Source organism: Astyanax mexicanus, chromosome 4 (assembly GCF_023375975.1).
Source record: "Astyanax mexicanus isolate ESR-SI-001 chromosome 4, AstMex3_surface, whole genome shotgun sequence".
Taxonomy (NCBI): domain Eukaryota; kingdom Metazoa; phylum Chordata; class Actinopteri; order Characiformes; family Acestrorhamphidae; genus Astyanax; species Astyanax mexicanus.
Window position 1 is genome coordinate 4,703,667 of NC_064411.1, and position 11,905 is coordinate 4,715,571.

General features: G+C 37.0%; 2 protein-coding genes across 2 annotated transcripts; one reads left to right on the top strand and one right to left on the bottom strand.

The window, feature by feature from the left end:
- The first annotated feature begins 1,841 nt into the window (after positions 1–1,841).
- Positions 1,842–8,595, top strand: LOC125780469 (uncharacterized). The gene is made up of 11 exons (XM_049477279.1): positions 1,842–2,709; positions 4,043–4,281; positions 4,417–4,517; positions 4,614–4,792; positions 4,925–5,119; positions 5,223–5,309; positions 5,406–5,659; positions 6,416–6,541; positions 6,778–6,918; positions 7,108–7,225; positions 7,375–8,595. The coding sequence occupies exons 1-11, from the start codon at positions 2,400–2,402 to the stop codon at positions 7,590–7,592; spliced, it is 1,968 nt and encodes a 655-aa protein (XP_049333236.1). The 5' UTR covers positions 1,842–2,399; the 3' UTR covers positions 7,593–8,595.
- LOC125801166 (uncharacterized) lies at positions 8,577–11,580 on the bottom strand. The gene is made up of 6 exons (XM_049477406.1): positions 10,986–11,580; positions 10,374–10,507; positions 9,622–9,769; positions 9,276–9,524; positions 8,919–9,189; positions 8,577–8,798 (listed from the first exon to the last, which is right to left on the bottom strand). Exons 1-6 carry the CDS (start codon positions 11,519–11,521, stop codon positions 8,598–8,600), a joined length of 1,539 nt encoding a protein of 512 aa, XP_049333363.1. The 5' UTR covers positions 11,522–11,580; the 3' UTR covers positions 8,577–8,597.
- Between the last annotated feature and the right edge of the window lie 325 nt (positions 11,581–11,905).

The window sequence follows — 11,905 nt, forward strand, 5'->3', positions numbered from 1 at the left end:
AAACTCGAGAAATAATTAAATTGTGTAGGTCGGCGCATGCGCAGTACCTTTGGGAAGCATGTATCGATGGGTAGGAAAATTCGACAGAACACCGGACCAGATCCACTAAACAGACCTGACTGTAGCGCGGATCTGCCGGAGGTAAAACGGATCCGGATCGGAGTAGTCTGCTTATCAGGGTAGCGTTGGCTAGCTATGGTAAGATAGCTAGATAAGTAGCTAACGCTAGCTATGTTATCTTTTAATTGTCAGTTTATCTAGACTTTCGGGAACGGTACCTCTCGCTGCTCTGCTGGGTGAGCGCGTTGTTCTCGTTCCGTGCGGCTCACAGCTGCTGCTCTCATAGTAACGTTACCCTCAGTCAGACGGTCTGTACATCCCAGCTGATCAGAGGAAAAATAAAAAACGGAGGAAAAAAGCCTTATTATTATTATATTATAATAATAATAATTCCAAGTACTAATGTTTCTCGGAGAGAGTTTGGCTTCTTATGGATTATAATCTGCCTTGTAAAATCTAAAAAATGGAAACAAAAAGCACGATGACTGTGGATTACCTACTGGTATCAAATGGAAGAGGTTTTTAAAATGTATTTGTTAAACTAAAGACTTAAAATTAGGGACTTTATTAAACTTGTATTACTGTGTACTTTTACAGTACTTGGGAAAATGTGAATATACTGCTGCGAATTGTAAATATTTAACTAAACCAGTAAAATAATTACACAGAATATATTTGAAATATATTATATACATATCAGATGACAATGTTTGGCAATCACACTAATATTGTATTCAAAGAAGGAGCCTTACTTTTGATACAGAAAGTAAGAGCAGTTATAATTTATAATAAGTAAACAATAAAATGTGGTGTGTAAGTTATTGTACATTTTTATATCAATAATTCAAACTTTAGTTCAGTTAAAAACCCTATTAGACTATTAGACAACCATATGTGACCCTCATAATCCAAATTCATGTAAACAAATAAAACATTACAAAACAGGTAAACAGATTTGTATTCTCACTCATTCATAAATCACTGCAGTGTCTGTGTTCCACCAGCAGATGGCCGCCAAGCTCCACCAAAAAACATCTCCTCTAGAAATCTGATCAGGAGCAGATAATAGCAGCTGCTGAATAAAATCATCTCAACAAACAAACAAAAAAGTTAATGTAAGAATTTACTGTATCTGGACCTGTAATATATTCACGCACTTGTTTGAACACACCACACAAAGCTGACAAAACAACAAGTAAGTAAATAAGTATTACATAGAAAACTATTACATTAAAAATCCACACACATTATATATAATATTGTATTATATACAAATATTTATTATTAATAAAGTAAATCAAACAATTGCGTTAAGAAAATTTAAAACACCTTACCTCCTGCCTTAGACAAACACTAAAACTTTAATCTTACAAAAAATCCCGTCATAAAACATTGGCTGTATTCGGAATGGCATACTACTATACTGCGTACTGCATACTGCACTAGTATGTACTGCATACTACACACTGCCCAGTATGTAGTATTCGGTACTGCAACACTTTTGATTGTAGTACCCTACATGGCCCCATGACACACCAGTCAGTGCTCTGTAGTGCTCCGAATTATGGAGGGTTATTTGTGACAATATTATATAAATAAATGAACAGACAAATAATTGATTAAAACGTTAAATAAATATTTTAAATGCAATTTAATTTATTAAATTGTTAATTTATTTATTAAAATATGAAAACGAAGCATAAATCATTTAATGTAATTAATTTTTCGTTAGTTGATTGTGATATTTATATTTCATTAAATGTTTAAATTAAATAATTTAATTATTTATTTATGTATTTATTTAATTATTTCATGCAGGCGCCGGTGCACAATGAAATAATTAAATCTGTCAACATTAGCCATCAAACTCAGTGGGCGGGCCTAACTCCGATCGATGCAGACCGATTGGTTAGATTGCACAGTAAGTCATGATGGAGCGATAGCAGATGCTGGCGAACCGCTCTAACTCGGCTTCAACCTTTTCTGATTCCGGAGTTTGTGATGTGTTCGCTGATTCAGAGATAAAAATGGCAAAAAGCTGCCCAGAGCTGTTAAGAGAAGCTGCAGGTTTAATTGAAGAAGCGTTAAGAAACACTCCTGAAGCTCTTAACACCCAGGAGCAGCCTTCAACCTCCACTTCCACCTCATCACACAGACAACCTGTTTCAGGTCTGTAGCTGGGTAGGACAGACAAACATGTCGCTATAGTTATTAGTATACCAGTTACTATACTGGTTAGAGCTATTTTAGATACTGGACCTGTGTGTCTTGTAATGGGATGTTAAGGTGAACACTTTTTTTTAACACCTTATTTTCTGATAATTTTCAGAAGCAGTAGCATGAAAATAAGGAACTGCGGCTTTGTTGCCTTGCTACAAGACAACATTTTCAGTTTTTTTCTTTGTGTTCAGACATTTTTGTTTCTCTCTATTACAGCCGAGGTGGCGAGGCTCTTTGCTCCATACAGCAATAACACTACACCTAGAAGATATGTTAGACGTCAATTGCAGAGCGCTGCAATTCGATGCAGTTACTACACGCACACCTTCTGTTGCTTAGATGGTTACAAGGCTGATACAGTTCCAAGTGTACAGGAGAAAGCAAATCTTGCAGCCTCAGGACTTGGAGAGAAAAAAATATCATTCTCAGGTTAGTTTAATCACATCAGTTGTAATTTGCTTTTGTTCACTTGTGTTTCAGCAACTGTTCTCGAAATAACTTGCCAACCTATAAATTTATCAACGTTTCTGTGCCAGTCATAATGCAGTTTGTCTCTCAATATTAATGTATTTGCATAACCCAACTCTCAAATGAATGTGTGTGTATATATATATATATATATATATATATATATATATATGTATATATATATATATATATATATATATATATTGTAGATTCTAAATGAAGGCATCAAAACTATGAATGAACACGTGGAGTTTTGTGCTTAACAAAAAAAGGTGAAATAATTGAAAATAGTTTCTTCAAAATAGCCACCCTTTGCTCTGATTACTGCTTTGCACACTCTTGGCATTCTCTCAATGAGCTTCAAGAGGTAGTCACCTGAAATTGTTTTCAGGTGTGCCTTATCTGGGTTAATTAGTGGAATTTCTTGCTTTATCAATGGGGTTGGGACCATCAGTTGTGTTGTGCAGAAGTCAGGTTACTACACAGCTGACAGTCCTATTGGACAACTGTTAAAATTCACATTATGGCAAGAACCAAACAGCTAACTAAAGAAAAACAAGTGGCCATCATTACTTTAAGAAATGAAGGTCAGTCAGACCAGAAAATTGCAAAAACTTTAAAAGTGTCCCCAAGTGGAGTCACAAAAACCATCAAGTGCTAAATCAAAACTGGCACACATGAGAATCGACCCAGGAAAGGAAGCCCAAGAGTCACCTCTGCTTCTCAGGACAAGTTAATCTGAGCAGCTTAGATCAAAATTGAAGGTACACTGAACCAGCTGTGTAAGGGCTATTTGACCAAGAAGGAGAGTGATGGAGTGCTTCGGCAGATTACCTGACCTCCACAGTCACTGGACCTGAACCCAATTGAGATGGTTTGGGGTGAGCTGGAGCACAGAGTGAAGGCAAAGGAGCAACAAGTGCTAAACACTTCTGGGAACTCCTTCAAGACTGTTGGAAAACCATTTCAGGTGAGCACCTCTTGAAGCTCATTGAGAGAATGATGCCAAGAGTGTGCAAAGCAGTAATCAGAGCAAAGGGTGGCTATTTTGAAAAAACTAGAATATATATATATATATATATATATATATATATATATATATATATATATATATATATAAATTTTTTTTTTTAGTTATTTCACCTTTTTTGTTAAGTACAAAACTCCACATGTGTTCATTCATAGTTTTGATGCTTCAGTAAGAATCTACAATATATATATATATATATATATATATATATATACACAGTACACACCAAAAGTTTGTGTGTGTGTGTGTTTTTTATATAATCAGGAAATGACACAGATCCTATGGTAGTAACAAACAGACTGATGGAAGTATATCCAAAACTTCGAGAAGGTGGTGGTTTTGAGCTTCTCAAAATTGCTGGATCTACTCGCAGTCGAAGTCTGACATTGCTCCCGTGTCCCAACCCTGGATACACACTTGCCAATCTGAAAGATCCAGCTACAATGATTGGACAGGCTACAATCTACATACGCCCACTTCAACAAGACCTGCCTTTGGACTCTGTATGCTATAATTTTACACATATGTAAAAATAATGTTTATACTTCTTACACATGAATGCTGTTCTTTATTGTTATATTCTATGAATAGTAATAAATTAAAATGCTATTTTATTTATCTTCCCACTGCATTATTAGGAAGGTGCTCATCGTGCCTCTGGTCCAGTCATCTCCTGCCTCACTTGTCAGAGGGGAGTTCTTTTCTCAGAAATGAAAGTGCACAGGGACATCTGTATAGGGTATGTAGCTACACAACCAATTTCTGTGCTTGGATTTGTGTTTTGGCTTGTTCTACCTTCTAGTATGATAAGTAAATCTTGTTTTGCTACTTTAAGGACATCCGTTCAGGAATCAGATAGGGATGGAGAAGAAAGTCATGGGGAGGCTTATGTTAGGGAACCGGATGTGGTCAGTGAGAGTTTCCCAGTAAGGCCGGAGTCAGCAGGGACATCTGTTGCAAGTGCAGTAGTTGTGACTGACAGTGAAGAGTTTGAGCACAGAGCATCAGACTGTGGTTTGTATTGATACAGTAGCCATAAAGCTGTAACAAACTAGTTTTGATTTTGTTTATGATTTTCAACATGGTATAATGTTTATGGATATTATAGTATGTCTTGTGTTGTGCACATGTTTTTTGTGTGTCTAGAATGGGGGCTGATTGAAAATCCAGCTCAAGCTTCCAAAGTTTTCAAGGAGAGCTTACTTATGGAACATGCATCTGGAAAGCCACTTAAACTAAAGATGGATATGAGGGACACTGAGGAAGACCGAGAGCGTGCACTTCTGTCATTCTATAAACAGCAACGTGAATGGGCATGTCCTCTTCAATGTGCCCTTGATGGTTAGTAATATAGTGAGTTAAAATTAAATGACAGCTACAGACAAAAATCTGTTAGGCACAAGTTTTATTTCTATTCCTTAATGAATATTTTGTTTTATGGCAGGGGATGCTGCTGTTGGACAGGGAGTGGTGCGATATTTTCTGACAACAATAATATCCAAACTTCAGTTTGGATTCAGTCTAAATCTCGGTTTGTACATTAACCACATGTTAAATAGCATAACGTGTATATAAATGTCAGTGAGTTAATCATACCACTGTAATGCCTGTTTTGTATTACTAACAGGTGGCACAGGTCGAACGCTGTTATTTGAGGGTCAGCCTGACCACCTCGTTCCAGCCACATCAGAGGCCCTTATTGAAAGCAATCTCTTCCAGGTTGCTGGAAGGATGTTGGCTCATTCCTTCTTGCATGATGGCCCATGTGTGACAGGATTAAGTCCGGCTATAATCCATGTGTTGTTCAATGGGGACCCAGAAATTGCAACAATTGTCACAGAAGACTGTCCCGATCTACACATCAGGAGCATAATAGAAATGGTACATGAAATTGCATATTTTAACCCTTGTGTGGTGTTGATATTTTTATTACTACATTAGTGTTTGTGGGTTTGTTGGATCCACTGAATTTTGTTAATTGAAAATGTGTTCTGATATGTATATGTTCTTCATAGAAAATTAGCCAAGGCCAATGAATTTGAGATTTTAAAAATAATTAAATGTATATATTTTTTCATTTGATACAAAATGAACACCATACAAGGGTTAAGTATAAAGGTTTTTGGTTTTGGTTTCTGTACTTGGTTATGGCTGGTACATGATGCAAGTTTATGTAGTTAAAATATGACCTGCAAATTGGGTTCTATTTACACTTAATCAGTCAGTATTTTCTTGGGTCAGTGGTATGCCTATGGTGCACAACTTCAGAATGAAGAAGGGTTCATGAAAGAGCTTTCTGCTTATTAGTAATCATTTTGTTTTACTTTATTAATATCCTTAGTAATCATTGATGCAGTTATTTTGTTTTTAACAAGGGTAATAGGGTAGCTTGCTGGGCTTGTTTACAAGACAGATGTGAAAACATATGCCTAAATGTAATGTTATTTAAAACCTGTGTTCAAAGAGTGTGTGTGATGTTATATGAATACAGTACTCTTGGACAGTCCTTGGAAATACACAATGTGTGGTTTGGTTGAATCCGGCCCACAGCACTTAAGCATATCATATATTTCTCAAAATGAATGTACTTTTTATTGTGTCTATAGTGTAATAACTTTTATATAATAATCTCTTTAGCTTGAAACTGAAGAACTTACTCAGGAGCAGGAGGACACTGTCTCAAATCTATCCATGTCGTGGGATCTTCCAGCAGTCACAAAAACAAATAGGAGATGGCTACAGAACAAACTGTTGGTCCATGCTGTAAGTTCATGCTACTAGACACATTTTTTCTTCAGTTAAATGAGTTTTTACTTGCAGTGTTGAGGGGTGGAAATTGGCAAGCTATTACATATGAACACCAAATTGTTACCACATCATTTGTAAGGCCTTTAAATAAGTGAGCAATTAAAAAATGACTTTATGCATTTAAATGTGACCATTTCTATCCATGCCTCTCCTGTTGAAAAGTTCTATTTTGTGTTGGCTATGTCATATAGGTCATTGGAAGGGCCAAGCGCCAAATAAAGCAGCTAAGAAAGGGTCTGAAAGACGTGATGGTATGGCCCTTCCTGATATCTAGACCTGACGTTGTTCCACTGCTTTTCCCCAGAACAGGTGAAATGCTCTACACTCCCCAGGTGATTTCTTTTTCCTCAGTTTTGTATTATGATTATCATGAGTATTTTTCGTCATTTGTAAAACTTTTGTAATGTTTTGTTTTGTAACCAACTGGGAGAATTTCCTGTGTAAAATTATGCAAATCTATATATGTCCTGTGATCTGCATTTATGCAACCAATTAACTTTGTTGAATGTTTTCCTCCTCAGCTGCTCCTTGAGAAAATAATTTGGCCTGTTGGGGACAGTGATGATGATGATGATGATGAATTTGATGTTGAGACCACATGTCGCATTACTGGTTTTCTGCGCCTGTTCATCGAAACAGGTATGGTTGTGTTAATCCTTAACTAGTCTGTTGTGCTTATCACAGGTGCATTATGCAGTTTTATAGAAAATGCATGCATATGTAGAGCAAATGGAATGTTTGGACTACAGTTGTTTCTGATGAATCTGTGAATTTTGTTTGACTTTTAGCTTCACCAAGGAAACTGGCTGAGCTGCTAAAGTTCTGGGTGGGGTGGGAGTTGCTGCCATGTGAACTCAAAGTGGAGCTGTCCAGAGGATCCTTTCCTACATCCACCACATGCTTTGAAACTTTGAAGCTGCCAGTTCATTTTAAGACCTACACAGATTTTGAGGCTGCTATTGTGGCTTCCATAAATAGCACAAACACTGGATTTGGACTAGTTTAACACAACTTCCCCTTAGAATCATGACTGCAAAGCACCAATGTGACTGCAGATTTTCATTCCAACCAATCCCAAGCTCAGGTGATCAGTTGTTTGAAGTGTGACTTATTGATTATTCATAAAACCCAGTCTGCTGCTGGCTGTTTAAAATAAAAGCCTGAAGCCACACCAGTCTTTTCAAATAAGACTGGACACACCCGCCTTAGGCATTTTTTTATATACCCGTACGTCTGAAGTTCAAACCGCAGTTATTTGTTTGTGTACTGTATTTAGTCCGGTTACTTTTTGTTTCACACTGCAGTTAGTGACTGAGCGCACTAAACAACTTTACTGCACACTATCATCATCACCAAGGTGAACAGAGTCCTCCTATACCCTATACTCAACACTGATTGATGTGTAGAATGTTATCAGTTAAGCAGTGTTACCGTTCCAGGTGTTGTACTAAATCCAACTGCAGGCCCATCCTGCAGCAGAATGAGGGTAGCAGAATCCCCTCTAATTACTTTTATTTCTGTTCCTAAAAAGGGAGGGGTGATTACAGAACAGCAGTTCTTTTTCTATGCATTATATCATGTCTCAACTTCTTCTTATTAGTCCAAAAGCACAAAACATATGTTTTTTTCACACTGCAGATGGATTCAACCATGGTCCAGTTGTTCTGGCCCTAGACCACCTCTTTAGGTTGGACCAAACTTTGGTCATTTGGGCCAGACCTTGGTTAATGACACCCTTTGAGCACCTAGTAATTTGGCTCGGATCAAATTGATAAGTCCTAAGTCTGGACCAACAAGATTAGGCTTGCAAAAGGAAGATATTAACCCATGTTTAGAATCAATCAGGCTGTTTAACAAAGTAGTTTATTTTAGTTCCAGAAAACAAAGAATTATGTCAAAGTTCATGCTGTTAAAACACAATGTTTATCGTTTTGCTTTTTATTAACTGTTGTTGAAAATGCAATGCATGTTGTTCTAGAGGTGCTACAAGAATAAATTATAGCAAATTATTTCAGTCTCCTATGATTCTTGACAAAATCTGAACAGTCTCTAAGTACATGCCAATTGTGCAAGCCAAAGGCCCCCCTGGAACTGGCAAAGAAGCAAGTTCATCGTCAGTGAGCTCACGGAGCAGCTGGATCTCTGGAACAGATACAGTGTTGTCAAGAAGGGTGTGAGGCCCATTCCAGTCAATCCCATAGTCTTCATTAACCTGTGAAATACATTAGACTATTGAACTAGTAATTTTCCAGCAACAAATATAAGCAAATGTTTGACATGCACACACAATGTTTCATTACATTAAAATATTGGCTTTTCCATTAATAGATACCTCGGTTGAGTCTTCTGTGGGGATTTGCTCTCTGTATCTTCTCCAGATTTGTTGTGGTGACTGACCCCTTTCAGTTCTAAGGCCATGGAAGTTCCAAGCATCTCTGAAAGACTTGAGATGCCTCTGTATTTGTGGTAGGAAGATCCAATGCAAGGCAAATAGATGGAGTTCATTGTCAGGGTGAAGTGCTGAATGGTCTTCCAGAGAGACAAAGATCTGGTAGAAGAGGTCTAGAGCATGCTCATAAACATCCCTCCACAACCTCTCAATTCTGTATGAAAGACATAACATAGATTATATATCTTCTCTTGTACAATCAATTAACACTGACATAAGACAAGTGAAATTAATATTTACCGTTGATTATGAACACTTCTGCCGGTGATGTGGGAGTTTCTGTTGGTACCTCTACTCCTGATCATAAATTCTGCAACGTCTACATTCTCCCCACCTTTATCCGATCGTACCCTTGATGGCAATCCATACTCATCCACAGCTGTGAGAAAGCTCTGCAGGACTGTGCTTGCTCTGTTATTGCCAGCCACAGTAAGGTAAACCACCAAGCGACTGAATCCATCCACCCCTCCATGAACCACAAACCTCCATCTGTATGAAAGAGACAATTTTGAACAGGCCATTTAACTCACAAATTTGTGTCCCTATCTGCACATAGATTATTCTTTCTGCCATTAATACTTTATACCTTATGAGCTTATGGTGGCCGTCAATGTGCCATAAGTAATTTGGGCCAGGCACAGAATACTGCCGCCGTCTTAGTGTATGCAACCGTAGACGTCTCATGCACACACCCTCTGCATCAATTCTGCGAAAAGAGTCTCTCAACCTTGAGACTGAAAAGAAATATAGATGAAAAACACACACACACAACACAGGAAAAAATTAAGAGACCATTACAAGTTATGCATGTGAGTACAATGAACATTACTGTCTCATTCTATACACTATTGACAACATTTCTCCAAAATAAAAAATTGGAATTTAGAGCATTTTCTCTAAATTACATATAAAACATAAAATTGAGGAAAAAGATGCAATGCTTTCAGAGCTCAAATAATGTAAAGAAAATAAGTTCATTTTAACTTTGTAAAGGTTCACTAAGCAATATTTGGTGTATTAAGTAACCCTGATTTTAAATCGCAGCTTTTATGCATCTTGTGACATGATCTCACCCCTCTTAAAAAATCCAGCTATATGACCAGCTGGACATACAATGAAAACATATGCTGGTTGGCTAGCTTGCTAACTAGCTCTTTACTAGCATGGGTTATGTTTTTCTGGATGACCAGCTGGTCGTGAGCTGGATTTTTTAGTAGGACAGTATTTTACACTGCTTTTGGGTGACCTTTGGGCCAGCACATAAAAACACTGCAGTGCTCTCTTCTTTACACAGCTGTCCTTTTTTTTAGCCTTGGCTATCTTTCTCTACACACTTACTTGGAACACGTACACCTCTGGCTTTCAGAAGACCATGCGCTAGCTTGTAGCCCGTGTTTGGGTGGCTTCTGTGGACATCAGTTACAATGTGGTCCAGCTCTTCATTAGTGAGCGGTGAATAGAGGTCTGTCTTTCTGCAGCCAAGAAAATCATTGAGCAATGTCATATATGGTAGGAATGGGAGATCTAATCTTAAATGCTTAATGTAAAATATATTGCTTTTCAATTGTACAGGTTAATTTTTACAGCAGTAGATAGTACAAATAAAGAGTAATAAAATAATCAGGTTTGGTGTTCTTAGTTCATTGTTTTAGTACATTAAAGTTGACAGAGGTAGTTACATCAGGGTAACTTTAATCATTACAGTTTTTTTCATCTTGTAAAAGAGTAGGTTGGATTATACCACCAGATGTTTATTACAAAATGCAGAAATTGAAAAAAACTGAATAAAAATATATTTTTTCATGTATATCTGCTCGTGAGGAGCAGAAAGATAATTTGAAACCCCAAATTTAATATATCAAATGGAAAACATTAAATAATTAAGTTTTACACCCAATTTTCTATTTTTAAATAGAAAAATTCAAACTGAACAAATGATTGGTTACCCACCTTATTCCGTTCCGTTCCATGTGTCTCCTGATGGTCCTCTCAGACACTCCATACATCTCTGCGATTTCAGGAGCTGTTATTCCACAGAGAACATGGTGCTCCAGCATTCCGCTGGGGATGTGAAAGGCTGGGCGACCTGGGCCTGCTATAGTTTGCTGTGATTGGATGGAGAAGCGCTGGAGCACTTCTTCAAAGTTTGCAGTTACCCTGTAGTCTATACTTTGATTAGAGAGAGCAGAAAGTAGCCCTACCACCTCTATAAAGTCGTGTATTTGATCAGTGACCAAGTCTGTTGCTGTAGCCCCTGATTCAATTTCCTCAGCTAGCCGTAAAATATTTCTAACCAACTCCCGAGAAATGTCCTGCAGATCCATGACGAGGGCCGCCATACTGAGGAAAACAATCACTGCAGGCCGGAGCAATCGGTCTGCATCGATCGGAGTTAGGCCCGCCCACTGAGTTTGATGGCTAATGTTGACAGATTTAATTATTTCATTGTGCACCGGCGCCTGCATGAAATAATTAAATAAATACATAAATAAATAATTAAATTATTTAATTTAAACATTTAATGAAATATAAATATCACAATCAACTAACGAAAAATTAATTACATTAAATGATTTATGCTTCGTTTTCATATTTTAATAAATAAATTAACAATTTAATAAATTAAATTGCATTTAAAATATTTATTTAACGTTTTAATCAATTATTTGTCTGTTCATTTATTTATATAATATTGTCACAAATAACCCTCCATATGTTTCATTAGATTTTGTATATATATTTTAAATAATTCTGTTGAACCATGAATTATTATTATTATGTCAGATTCAAGTTATTTCTGTGATCATTGTGGGTTTTTCTTTCATTAACCGCGGGGTACCAACAGTTTTGTCCATGTGTGTACGTGTGCT

What these genes read in the sequence shown, in the direction of transcription:
- LOC125780469 (XM_049477279.1), top strand. Translation starts at nt 2,400, where the DNA reads ATGAAAATAAGGAACTGCGGCTTTGTTGCCTTGCTACAAGACAACATT. An exon ending in GAAAAAAATATCATTCTCAG is followed by an intron (nt 2,710 to 4,042) that starts GTTAGTTTAATC and finishes TTATATAATCAG; the next exon opens with GAAATGACACAGATCCTATG. An exon ending in TGGATTCAGTCTAAATCTCG is followed by an intron (nt 5,310 to 5,405) that starts GTTTGTACATTA and finishes TATTACTAACAG; the next exon opens with GTGGCACAGGTCGAACGCTG.
- LOC125801166 (XM_049477406.1), bottom strand. Translation starts at nt 11,521, where the DNA reads ATGTATTTATTTAATTATTTCATGCAGGCGCCGGTGCACAATGAAATA. An exon ending in GGCCACCATAAGCTCATAAG is followed by an intron (nt 9,525 to 9,621) that starts GTATAAAGTATT and finishes TCTTTCATACAG; the next exon opens with ATGGAGGTTTGTGGTTCATG. An exon ending in AGAAGTGTTCATAATCAACG is followed by an intron (nt 9,190 to 9,275) that starts GTAAATATTAAT and finishes TCTTTCATACAG; the next exon opens with AATTGAGAGGTTGTGGAGGG.